We start from the raw sequence: 15,197 nt of genomic DNA on the forward strand, positions 1-15,197 counted from the left end.
TTTCCTTAAAATACCTTTTTTTTAATCGTATTGCCAATATAAACTTTTGCAGAAAGATAACGTACGATAAGGTAAAGAAAAGTATTTGCACAGATGATTAATTCAGGTCAAAATTATCCATGTGTTCACCAAACACGTATTTCTTTGTCATTGTGTTGGTTTCCGATGGTATCTGTTGGTGTCCAAGCGCACTAAATGAAATCGAGAATGAAATTGGTCAACATTTAATACTTAATGTATTGAACACTTTATGCTCACTGTGTCAGTTCTTCAACTGTAGATCGAACTTCCATCATTATGGCATCAATTTCTTTGGTTTCTCCGTCCCTCTCCAAAGCCTGGCAGAAAGTTTGTATGAATACTGTGCCATTAGTCACGTGGCGCAAGGACACGTTGCCCGGACTGGTGCTAAAGCATTTGTAAACTTCTCTTTGACTAGCTTTATCATCTTCTATAGAGTAACTCTCTGACCCTCCGATATGCCCCTTTCTACTCGTCTGAACGATAAACAATTTCGGCTTATCCTTAAGCGTGTCATTTTTCAGAATGGGAAGGAGCACATCATTGTCCAATGAGTACACAGAATCTTTGGCCATTATATTATCGTATTTATCACCATGGCTAAGTACAACAAGAACCAATGCGGAATGTTCCTCAAAGTTCGCACTCCTTACTACAAAAAGAATTGAAAAACATTTAATCTCTGTATTGCAATAACTACTTACATTTCTGTACTTCTTCCCTAACTTCTTTGACTGTGGCATCATTCACCACTTCAACATTGCAGTTGAATATATTAAAAGCTCTGACCAATGCCTGCACATCCTTGTCTCTTCCAATGCGTTGCATAAGCCGTTCTTCGAATTTTTCATGATTTAAAATGAGAACCTTAGCAGGCTTTAACTGCGACATAATGTTTTGCTTTTTAGTCAATTAAGTCGAAATTGGCCTTGAAACTCTTTTATGATAACGAAGCCAATCCCATATATAATTAGAGCTTCAATGTTGTAAATATACCAATAAATGGAATATATTTTTTATGCTTATTATTATAAATTATTAATAGTTTTTAAAAATGTTCAATCTTTTCACTTTTCACGTCTCACAATATATATGTCTGCCTGCTGTTGATTTCACAGCCTAAATGAAGTCGATGGATGACCCATCAACTTTTACCTCATAGAGATGATACCGATCCTCACTTCGTATATACCCATATGACACTACATGTCTTTTAGAAAAACCCAAAACAACGAACACAACCAAGCAAGGGGCTTTTGGTTGGAATTTTATCGGCCCACTATGCGTATGTGTAATTTTATTTGAATGATTTTTAGTTTCATTTCGTTTAAATAATATGAAATTATTTTTAAAAAATTTCAACAAATATTTTACACATTTTTGGATAAACAATATCTCTGTTCAAATTACATTTAACATTAATGCGATAGTTTTTATTTGACATATTTATGTTCGTGTGTACATATATAAGATTCTTGTAAACGTGTGACACTGCATCGGGCACATAAAAAATATATACATATATAGACTTTCGACTGGGGCGATTTAATGTACATATATTTGTATTAACTTCTTGTGTGTCTGTTATGTTATCTTAGTTTCTATTCCTTATTTTCAAATTTCGAAAAAATCTAATTTATATTTTACAATTTTATCTCTTTAAATGTTCAGTGGAATAAATTTCTGTTTCTTGACATTTTCTTTTAATTTATATTTTACAATTTTATCTCCTTAAATGTTCAGTGGAACAGATTTCTGTTTCTTGACATTGTCTTTTTATCCACAGAAATAGTAAATTGTAGAATAAATATACACTTGACCTTAACGTATAACACATGAAAAAGATTATCAAAATTTGAAGTTTGTTTATAAATATATATTAATCAGCATACTTATAATAATCATATTATAATAATACAAATAATAATCATATTATAAGTATGCTGATTAATATATATTTATAAACAAACTTCAAATTTTGATAATCTGAATCATCAGACAGCAATCGAGTAATGTTTTCTTTTTTGTTCTTAAGTGGTTGAAAACTTTTTGAACTTTTATTTTAATACATTCTTAAAGCCACACAGGCAACTATTATCTACTTGATAACAACTGTTTTATTATTAACAAGGCGGAAATACTTTTACAACTTTTGTGTGGTTATCATTTTGTCTTGCTAGGGTTGTGCTTATTAAAAATTATATATACATATATATACTAGAGTCAGTAAGTTGGTATACAACCGAAGGGGAGAGAAATTTTAAGTTATTAGAACCAAATATATGTACAAATATTTGAAGGTATTACCTAGTCGGTGGCTAAATGAAGACCTACTAAAATTACAATTCTGTTGTGCTCGAGTTTGAACACCGAGTTTGAACACCGACTTTGAACCCCGAGTTTGAACCCCGACGTAGGTGGAGTTTCCCCCCGATGAAGCAATACTGAAAGGTAGTTCCGCCGGGGATAACGGAAACGATTGTGGTTAACGCGACTATAAATGCTGACTAGAAATATATACACCTAATGGAATGGGTATATAATCAGCTCTTCTTCTCTAAGTTGGGCTCGGATACCATAATATTTTCCGCTTCGTGTCATGGACTCTAGCTTACATGCCCTTTCTTAAATCCTGTTAAATCCTATATGTAATCGCCGAAAACGTATTCTTGTGTCAATGTGGAGTGCACCGATGGTATTTGCATGTCACTGAAAGGAATAGTTATATTGATATCTGTTTTTGTTATGCTTTTGTATACTAACTTTGTTGATTCTTTAATTGCAATTCGAACCTCAGTCATTATGGCATCAATATGCTTAGTCTTTCCGAAGTTTTCTAAAATTTGACAAAAGGTTTGTATGAACGGTGTGCCATCCTCGTAGCGAAATGACACATAGCCCTCATAGGTGCTATAGCATTTCATGACTTCGGTTGGACTTCCATGCGGTTGGGCGGCGTCAGTTTTAAAGCCACCTTTCATCATTGATCCCTTGCAGGCCTGAACAATGACCACCTTTGGTTTATCGACAAGCGTGCGATTTCGCAGAATGGGAAAGATGATATCATCGTCCAGGTTGTAGTCCGAATCCTTGCCCATTATTTTATCATGACGATCACCATGGCTAAGCACAACAATAATCAATGCAGATTGCTTCTCGAAATTCGACTGTTCCACTTGATTAAAAATGAATCACAAATGTAGGTATTTAATTAATTTGAATATGTGACTACTTACATTTTTTTACAGTACTCCTAACGGTGGCAACTGTGGCATTGGTTATAACCTCAACTTTGCATTTAAATTCTTTGAAAACTTTGCGCAATGCTTTCACATCCTGGTCACTGCCAACGCGAAATTCATTTTTAGTATCGAATTTTTCGTGATTAAAAATGTATACATAAGCTGGCTTTAGTTTTTTGTTGGCAACGGTTTTGGGTACTGTAGAAACAGAAGGTCTTATTAAAGGTCTCTCAGGGCTACTGAAGTTCGTGGCATCGGTATCGTCAACATGGACAGTGTTATTCGAGATCGGACTGGCTCGTTTTATACAGAATATTCGCAAAATAAAATGAAACATTCTTACAAAGATCGATGTCTTCGTTGGAGACGATTCCACGACATTTAGGTCAGGCGACTGAACGTTTTGCTCCATATTGACTTTTCGATTTGGAATAGACAGAGATATTGTGCTGTTGGTAGATATTACAGAAGGTTTTCGTTGGTCATAAGCCGATACATAACCCCTTGATGTCAATTTCTCCCTACTGTAGGGCGACTCATAAGGCATTAAGCTAAAGATGTCTTTGTCGATGAGCGTTGAGTGTTAGTTCGTTTTGTTTTATTTACGTTTTTTTTTTTTTAATTATAGACAGTTTAAAACCGACAAGTCACACGATGAAACGCAAAGACGTCTTTATCATTTAAAGATTAAAATCAAACTATCACGAAATATGTCAATTTAATAGCACCTAGTTAGAATTAAATGAAGCTCGTTAAAAGCTTTTGAGATAAGGGGAAAAAAAAAAACAAATATTGATTAATTCTTTTTAATCAAAACAAAAATATAGATCAATTACTAATTTTAATCTACTTAGGGTTTTATTATTTATACATAGATACTTTTTGTCTACTGAAAGAGGAAAAAAGATGATTGAAGAGTAAAATTCTGAAATAAATCCTTAAAATAAAGGCATTGCAGCCTGACAGATTGAACCGAAAAATAAAAGTGTGTTCCCAGGTTTTAAGAATTCAGTATTTGTCAATAGTTACAACTACTTAAAAGAATTAAAAAGATGACGCTTTTTCAAACCTGCAAATTGAAAATGATGTAAGCTAGGATTTCCTTTTCTCTCGCTCCATCTAGTTGTAATTCCCAATTTGTTTTATTGTTGAAGTATTCTAGAAAACTAAATTATTATTCGTTCTAATTGTTTCGAATTGAAAACGAACCATTCTTGGACAATACATTTAAAAATTTTATAATATGGGCGAGCTTTTGAGATAAGGATAAGAGAAGAAAGTTTTCAACTACAAAAAAGTTTAACCAAACGAATGCCTTATCTAACTAACACACAAATTGTCATTCTCGACGTTTATATTAAGAAAATCGTCGAAACGTAAACAACAGATTCGCCGCGTGAGCTAATTATTTCAAGGATATTATAATGCCAAACATCAACGAGCGTCGAGAGTTTCCAAAGCCTGTCAAATTAATTCCTGTCTTGTTCCCTAAGCCGCTACTGGCTCATGACTCCGCGAATTCAGAAAATACGCCCGGCAAAAAGCTAATCCCAATGTTGGTGCCAATGTCTGGCCAAAGCAAGAACCCAGCAGCAACGAGCGATGGCCAATACGATGCAAAAGTTTCCTTAGCCATGGTTCACATAACGACTTAATTGCAGCCAGAGATAAAATGTATTCGCTGCACAATGACATCCTGCTTCCCATTTTAAGAAACAAGACACTGACGAATAAACCAAAAATGTTCTTCACGCGGGCTGGAAAGTGTGATTTGGAAGGATATCAAAAAGATGTTATCGAGAGTCACGAAAGTTTCAAATGCTATAGCACTTTTGAGGGCTTCACTGACCAAGAACAACAGTCAGGTGGCTCAACATTCATACAAACTCTATGTGAGGCCTTGGAGAGGGATGGAAAACAAAAGATATTCATGCCATAATGAAAGGAATTCAAACTATGTTAAAGGCAAAGTGAGTAAAATAAGTGACTAATTAGCTAATCTAATACCAACCAATTACAATCTTGACTCATTTTAGCAAAAAACAGCCAATATCGCAGCATTATACAATGACTGTAGACTACATCTTTGGAGTCCATATGGACAATTAATTACGAGACACTTTAAATAACATTTAAATAACATATATAATAATTTTGATTGTAAATCAAAACTTATTCTTGATATTTTTCTGATAAAATAGACATTAAGGAAACAAAGTTTTTAGTTTTTCTTTCGCAACTGGCCAATCATTTATTATCAGCAATTAAAAAAGCAAATACGATTGATTAAAAATGAATCAGTAGAGAACACACAAGACACAAAGGCTTCGCCAAAGTATTGAGTCAATTGCTTCCATATAAGCCTAAAAGAGTAAGGGAGCAAAGAATATGCACAACTCGGTAGTATATATGAGTATGTGAGTATGTGTATGTTAACTAATTATCTTTGTGTCTGTCTATCTTACCACACATATATAAATATCTATTAATTCTATATACTTGTCTCTTCTTTCTGTACAACAGTACGTATGAGTAACATTTTATTTGATGAGGGGTACGTTTTTATACCCTTGCAGAGGGTATTATAAAATTGACAGAAGGGGACGTTTCCTAACCCCATAAAGTATATACATATATTCTTGATCAGCATGAGAAGCTGAGTCGATATAGCCATGTCCGTCTGTCCGTCCATTCGTCAACTTCACGCCGCCATCTAAAGAGCTATCGAGATGAATCTTGCTCAGATTTATATTACTTAATATGAATATAAAGCGTGACAATAATGAAGTTGTCGAAGAGATTCTAATATTTACTATACTTGATGCACTTAATAAAGAATGGCAATGTCTTAAGCTTATTTAGTTAGTTAGTAAGATAAAAACCAGAGGGCCGGGGCTAACTTCGACCGCGTCAAAGTTTGTATACCCTTGCAACTTTTTTGGTAACTCTTTCCTTACCTATTAGCCATCAATGTGGAAGAACGTTTTATCTAAAAAGGCTTATGTTTGCGAAAGAATGGCCTACAATCATAGGAAATAACGAAGATATTGATCAAAGTCACTGTTTTCCACCGATCGTTCCTATGGGAGCTATATGATATAGTCACCCGATCTTTATCAAATTTGACACAGTCATTAACAGATATATTAAACTAACAAATGTTTAATTTGAAAGCAATCGCGTTAAAAGTAACGAAGTTATTTACAAAAGTCACTGTTTTCGACCGATCGTTCCTATGGGAGCTATATGATAGGATCTTGATCAAATTTGGCACAGTCGTTTATAAGCGTAATAAACTCTCTAATATTAAGTTTCACGATAATAACATAGAAAATAACGAAGTTATTGAGAAAAGTCACTGTTCGTGACTTTGGGGTTTGTATGGGAGCTATATGATATAGTGGTCCGGCTGAGTCCGAGATATACAACGACTGCAGTATATACAAGCCTAGGTGCAAAATTTCAGCTCTGTAGCTCTTACGGTCTAGGAGGAGTTTGCGTTGATCCAGACGGACGGACGGACGGACATGGCTATTTAAACTCGTCTCGTCGTGCTGATCAAGAATATATATACTTTGTATGGTCGGAGATGCTTCGTTCTATGCGTTGCACACTTCTGACCAAAATTAATATACCCTTTTTGCAAGGGTAAAAAAAAAGTCTTAAATTCTTGTTCGCCACTGTAAATACTCTATATGGTCGAAGTTGCTTCCTTCTATTCGTTGAACTCTTCTAATCAAAATTTTTCCACCCATTTTGTAAGGTTATAATAATATAGAGATTCAAATTATTAAAGATATGCTTTGCCGGCTCGAGGTCAATTCATTGGAGAATGATTATAAAAAACAGTTTGTTTTTTGCTTATATTTCCGATATATTTTGGCCACTCATCGGTGTTCGTCTTCAGGGCAATTAATTTTACACGTCCGCACTCTGCGACGTGAAGCTCCACGGCATAACATTGATCTATCGTGTTGATATGGCAATTCTGTGCTGTATCTGTCAGCCCTGTACAAGTGGCAACCCTGGTTAAGCTTATGTTAATAAAATTGAGCTCACTCTCATCTAAGCAACCAAACGTTGTGGTTCTACACTTTTCACAAACCAACATATCGATACTCAAGGAAGGCGTGATAATTGTGGTTGCAAATTCATCGGAATGAAACTCAGTCGTCAGTAGTAAAAAGATCGCCGAAACGTAAAGAACTGATTGCAATTAAGTGTGTGTGTGTGTGTGTGTGTATACAAAGGCAGTGCAAGAACCTCAAAAACATTGGTTTATATAAATAAATAAAAATAATATGGCCAACACCAACGACCGCAACAGGCTTATCTCAATGTGTTTGCCGAGGTCTAGCCCAAGCAGCCAACCAAGAGCTACTAGCATTAACCAAAACGATGCAAGAGCTCTCTCTTCTCCAAAACCATCGACAGGTTCGGGTACTTCTAATTCACTGGATAAGAAATATAAGCCTGCTAACGTGTATATATTCAATCATGTAAAATTTGACGATCGGAATGAAGAACGCACGGGTAGTGACAAGGATGTGGAGAAATTAATGAAAACTTTCAACAAATTCAATTGCAACGTGGAGGAAATACGTAACGCCACTTTGGAAACAGTTCAGATAACTGTAAGCAGATGTATGTAAAAGGTTTAAAATGTTATCATGTTTCACATGACTAAATGATTTATAATGCTTGATTTAGTGGAGATGGAGAACTTTGAGGAACATTCTGCCTTGGTTATTGTTGTTCTTAGCCATGGTGGCCAAAACGAAACAATTTTGGCCAAAGATGGAGAGTATTCGCTGCACAAAGATATTCTCCAACCAATTTTAAAGAACAGGACGCTTTTGGGTAAACCAAAGATATTCTTCGTTCAGGCTTGTAAGGGTCAAAATGTAGGATACAGAATGGACACCACTTTTAGTCCAAAAGATGTTTTCATAGGCTACAGCACTTTTGAAGGTTACGCTGCGTGGATTCACTCTGAGAATGGCTCATGGTTTATACAAACTCTCTGTGAGGTTTTAGAGAAGGATGGAGAGACCAAGGATATTGATGTCATAATGAATAAAGTCATAGATACGGTTAAAGATCAAAGAATAATACAAAAGTAAGTGGGAAAAATGGTTAATTACACTTACAATTAGCACTAATTAATTATATTTTTAATTTATTTAAGGGAGCAGCAGATTCCATCGGTGTACAGAACATTGACAAAAAAATACATATTTGGAGATTGTATGCACAATAAATCATAATTTTTTATATACTCAAACATTCATGCCACTACAGGAAGCGATAAAAAAGAAAGTACTTAAAATTGTGTGGACTTTATCTATTACACAGGCCTACATAATTGTTGGTGACGTTAAGTTGAGAGGTGTTCTTAACTTAGCTTCCTTAGTATTTGTCCATCCTGTTCAGACTTTGTAAAATCAAGGTATCTGGGGTTAGAAAATCGCCACCCGAGAAAGTTAACAAAATCTCAACATTTATAACAGATTTAGGAATATCATGTGTAGGAAAAAAACTCTTGTTTGCAAACATTTATTTTTTATTTTTTTTATTCAATAAAATTAAAAAGCAGATACTTCTTAGAATACTATAGCATACTTTTTAGTTAAAGTTTTAATCAATATAGAACCATATCCCAAGTGTAAGATATTATGCATTATAATAAAGAAAAAACTCTTTGATATTCTGTAAATTTCGTTTTTAATCATACCTAACATATTAATGGGTGAAAGTAATAACATTTTTAGTAAAATAATATATTTATGAGAGCATTTTAATAATGCCAACGCATTTGTTTCGAAGTCATTACATGAAAATGTTGGCCTGTGTTATCAATCTGGTATAATATGAAGCACTAACATTAAGCTGTCGTGCTATGACGGGTCATGAGCAATCGCTGTTATCGCCTGCTGAGAACGTAAATTTTTGCTGCTATTTAGTATTACAGTATAGTTAAGTTAAATGAATTCCTTGACCTGCCTTACTAGGCAACTGCGAGTATGTGTAATTTCTTCATTTGTATATATTTATTTTTGTAATCTGGTTGGATTACGAAATTATTGAAATTTAAGTCAATCCTTGCATTGAAACCGGCTCCAGGTCAGTTTTCCAAAAGATTATTTCATTTTCAAAAATTTGGTCGTCATGATTCCCTTGTTGAATGGACGGGTGTACTTCTTTATCTAACCTTCTATATTAACCCTTCCACTATCTCTACGATTCTCAGAATAGAAAACCAGATATGGATTGCTGATTCATTCAATTTTTCGCTTGCATTTAATTTCTAACAAAGAAGTCCCCACCTTATCTGGTACACTAACCTATGTTAGTATTCAGAAATTCGCCGTAACGTAAAGACCGCTTTATCACGTTTGCGAATAATTTCAAGGCCAGTGAGACCAATATTGATAAATTTAAAAGGATTAACAACAAATTATAATATGACCGAGAACAACGATCAGTTTCAAAAGCCCATTAAATTGATTCCTGTGTTGATCCCTAAGACTTGTAATTCCGCGGATGCTACAAATACGGCCGTAAAAAAAGCTTATCCCAATGATGATGCCAATGTCTAACCAAAACGATGCCCAGGTTTACATCCCTCAAGAACCTTTGAGAAGTTCTACAACCGTTAACCAAAACGAAGCCAAGTTTCAGTTGATCCCTAAGCCTCTTCATTCCGCGGATGCTACAAATACGGGCGTAAAAAAAGCTTATCCCAATGTTGATGCCAATGCCTAACCAAAACGATGCCCAGGTTTACATCCCTCAAGAACCTTTGAGAAGTTCTACAACCGTTAACCAAAACGAAGCCAAGTTTCACTTGCCTCAAGAACCTTCGAAAAGCTCCACTACTTCTTTGTTGTCCAAGACTAATGAAAAAAGGCTAAAGCCTGCTAACGTGTATATATTCAATCATGTAAAATTTGACGATCGGAATGAAGAACGCACGGGTAGTGACAAGGATGTGGAGAAATTAACGAAAACGTTCAACAAATTCAATTGCAACGTGGAAGAAATACGTAACGCCACTTTGGAAACAGTTCACATAACTGTAAGCAGATGTATGTAAAAGGTTTAAAATGTTATCATGTTTCACATGACTAAATGATTTATAATGCTTGATTTAGTGGAGATGGAGAACTTTGAGGAACATTCTGCCTTGGTTATTGTTGTTCTTAGCCATGGTGGCCAAAACGAAACAATTTTGGCCAAAGATGGAGTGTATTCGCTGCACAAAGATATAATCCAACCAATTTTAAAGAACAGGACGCTTTTGGGTAAACCAAAGATATTCTTCGTTCAGGCTTGTAGGGGTCAAAATGTAGGATACAGAATGGACACCACTTTTAGTCCAAACGATGTTTTCATAGGCTATAGCACTTTTGAAGGTTACGTTGCGTGGCTTCACTCTGAGAATGGCTCATTGTTTATACAAACTCTCTGTGAGGTTTTAGAGAAAGATGGAGAGACCAAGGATATTAATGTCATAATGAATAAAGTCATAGATACGGTTAAAGATCAAAGAATAATACAAAAGTAAGTGGGAAAAATGGTTAATTACTCTTACAATTAGCACTAACCAATTGTATTTTCAATTTATTTAAGCGTGCAGCAGGTTCCATCTGTTACCAAAACATTCCCACAAGAATACATTTTTGGAGATTATATGCACATTGAATCATAGTCAAATTGAACTGTGGGCAAAATAAATACGTTTTTATACCCTTGCAAAAAGGATATGTCTATTATGGTCGGAAACGTGCAGTGAGGCGAAAGTTATCTTTAGTTTTATATATCAAATTGTATTGAATTTTTTTTTATTTCGGGAATAACTTAAATAAATAAGTTATTAATGACAAAGTCAACAAAGTTGTTTATTGTCTTAAATAGGTGTACAAGTCTTTGATAAGATATGAGTAGAGATATTAGAGATATATAAAAGCTAAGATAATGATTCATAAAGAAATGTAGAAATCCATTTGTCACTGATCTTGATGATAAATACTGCTATCGATAGAATACAAATCCGGCATTTTAAAGCGTTCTAATCGGGAAATCCCCCAAAATAGTTCTATGGTAAAACTTTTGTATACATTCTACACTTTTTGCATTTTACACTCGTAAATTTTTACAGCACTATGATAGAATTGGTAAAATCATAGACTTGGCTATCAAGAAGAAGAATGATGAGTAATTTTTACCCAATTCTATCATTTTGTTTTTGGTAAGTTATGAATTGTAAACACTAAGAATGATGTCCCGGTGGATTACGGAATAGCCGCATATGACCAGACTAAAGAGGCATAATATACTAGGGACCACATATAAAATGAAGTTAAAAAACAGAGGGCCGGGGCTAACTTCGACCGCGTCAAAGTTTGTATACCCTTGCAACTTTTTTGGTATTTCTTTCCTTACCTATTAGCCATCAATGTGGAAGAACGTGTTATCTTAAAAGGCGTATGTTTGCGAAAGAATGGCCTACAATCATAGGAAATAACGAAGATATTGATCATAGTCACCCGATCTTTAATTTGAAAGCAATCGCGTAAGTAACGAAATTATTTACAAAAGTCACTGTTTTCGACCGATCGTTCCTATGGGAGCTATATGATATAGTCATACGATCTTGATTAAATTTGGCACAGTCCTTTATAGGCGTAATAAACTCTCTAATATTAAGTTTCACGGTAAAAGCACAGAAAATAACGACGTTATTGAGAAAAGTCACTGTTCGTGACTTTGGGGTTTGTATAGGAGTTATATGATATAGTGGTCCGATCCGATACAAGCCTACGTGCAAAATTTCAGCTCTGTAGCTCTTACGGTCTAGGAGGAGTTTGCGTTGATCCAGACGGACGGACGGACGAACGGACGAACGGACAACGCTAAATGAATTTGTCTCGTCGTGGTGATCAAGAATATATATACTTTATATGGTCGGAAATGCTTCCTTGTATGCGTTGCACACTTCTGACCAAAATTAATATACCCTTTATGCAAGGGTATAAAAACACAAAGCTAAAGACCGATTCCAAGGTATTAGTAAATAAAAAGACAAGAGAATTCAGAATACAAAATATATTAACAAATTTAAATGTATGTATGTACCTTTACTTTATTTTGATTAATTTGAAAAAAACCGTAATAATGAAAATCACATACAATGAGATGTATGATATTATTAACTAAAGGCCAAGTTTGCCAGTTTACGTTTTGGATTTAAACATGCCGAAAAGTATGCTATACTTTTATATAGTCTATCGACATTTGTCACATATATTAAAAAAATGACGAAGCTTTTGATAATGGACAGATCTTTTCGACAGATCATCCCATAGGAGCTATACCATATAGTAGTCTGATCCCAATGATATTTGGCACAGCCATTAAAAGATGATGGCGGCTTTAAGAAATTAGCTCCCCTACGATAATAATTATTATTATTATTCGATTATAATCGAATAAATCACTTTTATTTAAGGTTAAGCTAGCGACGAATGAAATTTGTAATTCCTAGTTTCTTTTTTATATCTAACTGAAAACATATTGGAACCATTTTAATAAATTTTATTTTGCTTTTAGCTATCACTTAAATAGAAATTACTAAAGTTTCAGAATATCGGCTTATTATGCTATTAAAATAAAACCAACCGCAATATGATCTTAATACAAATACTTTAAATAATTTCAGGGTATGAATAATTAAACACAGTCTTAAATTATTATTTGGTTTAATACTTAATGTAAATATATATATATATATATATATGTATGTGCGACTTGATTATAGAGAACACAAATCAAAAGTATCTGTCGTAAATGGCAATCACAAAATGGCTATATGGTGGCTTTATGGTACCGGGAATTTTACAAGTAATCACCGAAAACGTATTTTGATGTCAAAGTGCTAGTTACCGACGGTATCTGGCCATCCCTGAAAAAAACGAATCGAAAAACAGGTTAATCTAAGCCTTTAAATCAAGGGATTTGTCACTTACTGGGTTGCTTGTTTAACCACAACTCGCACATCTGTCATTATGGAGTCAATATCTTTTGTCTTTCCCGATCTTTCCAAAGCCTCACATAGGGTTTGTATAAATGGTGTGCCGTCCTCAGTGCGAAAGGACACGTAGCCCTCATAGGTGCTGTAGCATTTGTAAATCTCATTTGGAGCACCATGCGGTTGGGCGGCATCTGTCTTAAAGCCTCCCTTTTCCATGGATCCCTTGCAGGCCTGAACAAAGATCAACTTTGGTTTATCCAAGAGCGTTCGATTGCGTAAAATGGGAAATATGACATCGTCGTCCAGCGAGTAATCAGAGTCTCTGGCCGCAAGCTTGTCGTGACGTCTTCCATGAGTGAGGATAACAATAACCAATGCCGATTGCTCTTCAAATCTTTTCGATTCCACTAAATAGACAAAGTTTTAACGGATTAGAATTGCATGGTAATTATTATTAAACATTGGAGTACTTACACATTTTGATTGTGCTCCTAACGGTGGCAACTGTGCCATTGGTTATTACCTCAACCTTGCATTTTAATTGCTCGAATACTTTGCGCAGTGACTTCACATCCTGGGCACTGCCAACGCGAAATTCATTCTCAGTGTCGAATTTTTCATGATTGAAAATGTAGACACGAGCGGGCTTTAGTTTTTTCTTGGCAAATATCTTGGATAGGGAAGAAGTGGAGGAGCTAGTTGATGGTTTCTCGGGCATGCTGCCCTTGGCATCAAAATGGCTAATAGGCGTGACTATTGTGGGCGCTGTGTAACTGCTGTAGGGCTTTGGCACCGATGTGGAGGTCAGTATTTTGCTAGATGTAGTTGGTTTAAATGAGGTAGACGGTGTGAAAGAGGTAGTCAATGGTTTCTGTTGGCCATATGTCGAGGCATAACCAAATGCAGATGGTTTCTCCTGTGCATAGGGCGACACATAAGGCTTGAGAGCTGTACTGGAACTTGGCGCTGTTGCCGACGATGACGACGGAGACGCCGATGATTGGGTGGACCATGGTGCCCACCTGCTCTTCGGTTTCACCTCAACACGTTGCGTTTCCACACGCTGAGTAACCGTTTTGCCATTTTTCTGCGTCACCGTTGTGTGTTCTGTTTTGGCTATTGTGCTAGTCCGCTTGGCTCCTCCCGTTGAGTTTGTTGCATTGGGCTTGAAATTTGTTGTTGAACGCAAAGCCACACCGTTTAGACTGGGTGGTCGTGATCGTGAATTGCCAGTTGCTGTTGTTGTTGTTGTTGTTGTCGTTGTAGCCCCTTTACCCATGCGCATGCTAGCAAAGAGCTCTTCCAATTCGGCCTGACTTGGTGTTCGTCGGTGTACAATCTCCGTCACTTTTGCCTGCTGGGTATGCGTCACCGTTTGTCGTGTGGACAGGTAAGTTACCGTATGGTTATTATGATCGAATATGGTCGAATTTTGCACCGCCGTGTTTGTGGTTGAGGTGGCGGCACTCGTTGTTCGTACATTTTTACGTGGATCCTGTTGAACAAGAGACCAGTTGGGCGCCGTTTCTGAGCTTTGATCAGTTTCCTTTTTCTTGTTGAACCAAGACATGTTTAATTTCTTTTCGGTTCTTTTCACTTTTTTTTTTTCTTTTCTTATCTCACTATCTAACACAGTCTTTTTCTCTCTCTTTCTCCCTCTCACACACACACACTTTCTGTTCTTTCGCAATTTTTTCGAAGCGTCAACACGTCTGCGCCTCTCGATAATTTTCTGAATACTAACTGTGAGTATAACAATTTATTTAAAAGAAATATCAACGAGACCAGATAAGCTTTTATGCTTTCCTCTCTCTCTCTCTCTCTCTCTCTCTCTGTCTTTCAATTGTTCGCTGCCGGCTTATATTTCGGTTTCTTCAAACTTATCGCACAATTGCCAAAGA

General features: G+C 35.7%; 5 protein-coding genes across 9 annotated transcripts; 2 read left to right on the forward strand and 3 right to left on the reverse strand.

Moving 5' to 3' along the window:
* Positions 1–1,116, reverse strand: LOC137577619 (caspase-7-like). The gene is made up of 3 exons (XM_068291136.1): positions 726–1,116; positions 259–673; positions 1–191 (listed from the first exon to the last, which is right to left on the reverse strand). Exons 1-3 carry the CDS (start codon positions 910–912, stop codon positions 98–100), a joined length of 696 nt encoding a protein of 231 aa, XP_068147237.1. The 5' UTR covers positions 913–1,116; the 3' UTR covers positions 1–97.
* A 1,042-nt stretch (positions 1,117–2,158) lies between these two features.
* Positions 2,159–4,379, reverse strand: LOC137577240 (caspase-3-like). 2 transcript variants are annotated; one of them, XM_068290647.1, is made up of 4 exons: positions 4,333–4,379; positions 3,258–3,712; positions 2,785–3,196; positions 2,159–2,730 (listed from the first exon to the last, which is right to left on the reverse strand). In XM_068290647.1, exons 2-4 carry the CDS (start codon positions 3,673–3,675, stop codon positions 2,664–2,666), a joined length of 897 nt encoding a protein of 298 aa, XP_068146748.1. In that variant the 5' UTR covers positions 3,676–3,712; positions 4,333–4,379; the 3' UTR covers positions 2,159–2,663. The 2 variants fall into 2 exon arrangements, with proteins under 2 accessions (XP_068146748.1, XP_068146747.1); XM_068290646.1 differs by lacking the exon at positions 4,333–4,379 and having other exon boundaries at positions 3,258–3,929.
* Positions 4,380–7,341: 2,962 nt separating this feature from the next.
* On the forward strand, positions 7,342–8,968 carry LOC137576721 (caspase-7-like). Of its 3 annotated transcripts, none has more exons than XM_068289977.1 (4): positions 7,342–7,907; positions 7,974–8,382; positions 8,452–8,510; positions 8,565–8,968. In XM_068289977.1, coding segments are annotated over exons 1-4 (813 nt in total). In that variant the 5' UTR covers positions 7,342–7,564; the 3' UTR covers positions 8,567–8,968. The 3 variants fall into 3 exon arrangements, with proteins under 3 accessions (XP_068146078.1, XP_068146079.1, XP_068146077.1); XM_068289978.1 differs by having other exon boundaries at positions 7,342–7,697; positions 7,788–7,907; positions 8,452–8,968; XM_068289976.1 differs by having other exon boundaries at positions 8,452–8,968.
* Positions 8,969–9,638: 670 nt separating this feature from the next.
* Positions 9,639–11,159, forward strand: LOC137576984 (caspase-7-like). Of its 2 annotated transcripts, none has more exons than XM_068290338.1 (3): positions 9,639–10,351; positions 10,418–10,826; positions 10,896–11,159. In XM_068290338.1, exons 1-3 carry the CDS (start codon positions 10,009–10,011, stop codon positions 10,972–10,974), a joined length of 831 nt encoding a protein of 276 aa, XP_068146439.1. In that variant the 5' UTR covers positions 9,639–10,008; the 3' UTR covers positions 10,975–11,159. The 2 variants fall into 2 exon arrangements, with proteins under 2 accessions (XP_068146439.1, XP_068146438.1); XM_068290337.1 differs by having other exon boundaries at positions 10,903–11,159.
* A 1,830-nt stretch (positions 11,160–12,989) lies between these two features.
* Strica (Ser/Thr-rich caspase) lies at positions 12,990–15,023 on the reverse strand. The gene is made up of 3 exons (XM_068289884.1): positions 13,771–15,023; positions 13,292–13,703; positions 12,990–13,227 (listed from the first exon to the last, which is right to left on the reverse strand). Exons 1-3 carry the CDS (start codon positions 14,864–14,866, stop codon positions 13,161–13,163), a joined length of 1,575 nt encoding a protein of 524 aa, XP_068145985.1. The 5' UTR covers positions 14,867–15,023; the 3' UTR covers positions 12,990–13,160.
* Positions 15,024–15,197: the final 174 nt, after the last annotated feature.

Source organism: Drosophila tropicalis, unplaced genomic scaffold (genome assembly GCF_018151085.1).
Source record: "Drosophila tropicalis isolate 14030-0801.00 unplaced genomic scaffold, ASM1815108v1 contig_593, whole genome shotgun sequence".
Lineage (NCBI taxonomy): Eukaryota > Metazoa > Arthropoda > Insecta > Diptera > Drosophilidae > Drosophila > Drosophila tropicalis.

Coding starts and splice junctions, on each gene's coding strand:
- LOC137577240 (XM_068290646.1), bottom strand. CDS start 3,810: ATGCCTTATGAGTCGCCCTACAGTAGGGAGAAATTGACATCAAGGGGT. Junction 3,197..3,257: donor TAGGAGTACTGTAAAAAAAT/GTAAGTAGTCAC, acceptor TTTTTAATCAAG/TGGAACAGTCGAATTTCGAG. Junction 2,731..2,784: donor GCAATTAAAGAATCAACAAA/GTTAGTATACAA, acceptor TATTCCTTTCAG/TGACATGCAAATACCATCGG.
- LOC137576721 (XM_068289976.1), top strand. CDS start 7,565: ATGGCCAACACCAACGACCGCAACAGGCTTATCTCAATGTGTTTGCCG. Junction 7,908..7,973: donor TCAGATAACTGTAAGCAGAT/GTATGTAAAAGG, acceptor TGCTTGATTTAG/TGGAGATGGAGAACTTTGAG. Junction 8,383..8,451: donor GATCAAAGAATAATACAAAA/GTAAGTGGGAAA, acceptor AATTTATTTAAG/GGAGCAGCAGATTCCATCGG.
- LOC137577619 (XM_068291136.1), bottom strand. CDS start 912: ATGTCGCAGTTAAAGCCTGCTAAGGTTCTCATTTTAAATCATGAAAAA. Junction 674..725: donor TAGGGAAGAAGTACAGAAAT/GTAAGTAGTTAT, acceptor TTCTTTTTGTAG/TAAGGAGTGCGAACTTTGAG. Junction 192..258: donor ACAGTTGAAGAACTGACACA/GTGAGCATAAAG, acceptor GATTTCATTTAG/TGCGCTTGGACACCAACAGA.
- Strica (XM_068289884.1), bottom strand. CDS start 14,866: ATGTCTTGGTTCAACAAGAAAAAGGAAACTGATCAAAGCTCAGAAACG. Junction 13,704..13,770: donor TAGGAGCACAATCAAAATGT/GTAAGTACTCCA, acceptor TTGTCTATTTAG/TGGAATCGAAAAGATTTGAA. Junction 13,228..13,291: donor GTGGTTAAACAAGCAACCCA/GTAAGTGACAAA, acceptor CGTTTTTTTCAG/GGATGGCCAGATACCGTCGG.
- LOC137576984 (XM_068290337.1), top strand. CDS start 10,009: ATGTTGATGCCAATGCCTAACCAAAACGATGCCCAGGTTTACATCCCT. Junction 10,352..10,417: donor TCACATAACTGTAAGCAGAT/GTATGTAAAAGG, acceptor TGCTTGATTTAG/TGGAGATGGAGAACTTTGAG. Junction 10,827..10,902: donor GATCAAAGAATAATACAAAA/GTAAGTGGGAAA, acceptor TTAAGCGTGCAG/CAGGTTCCATCTGTTACCAA.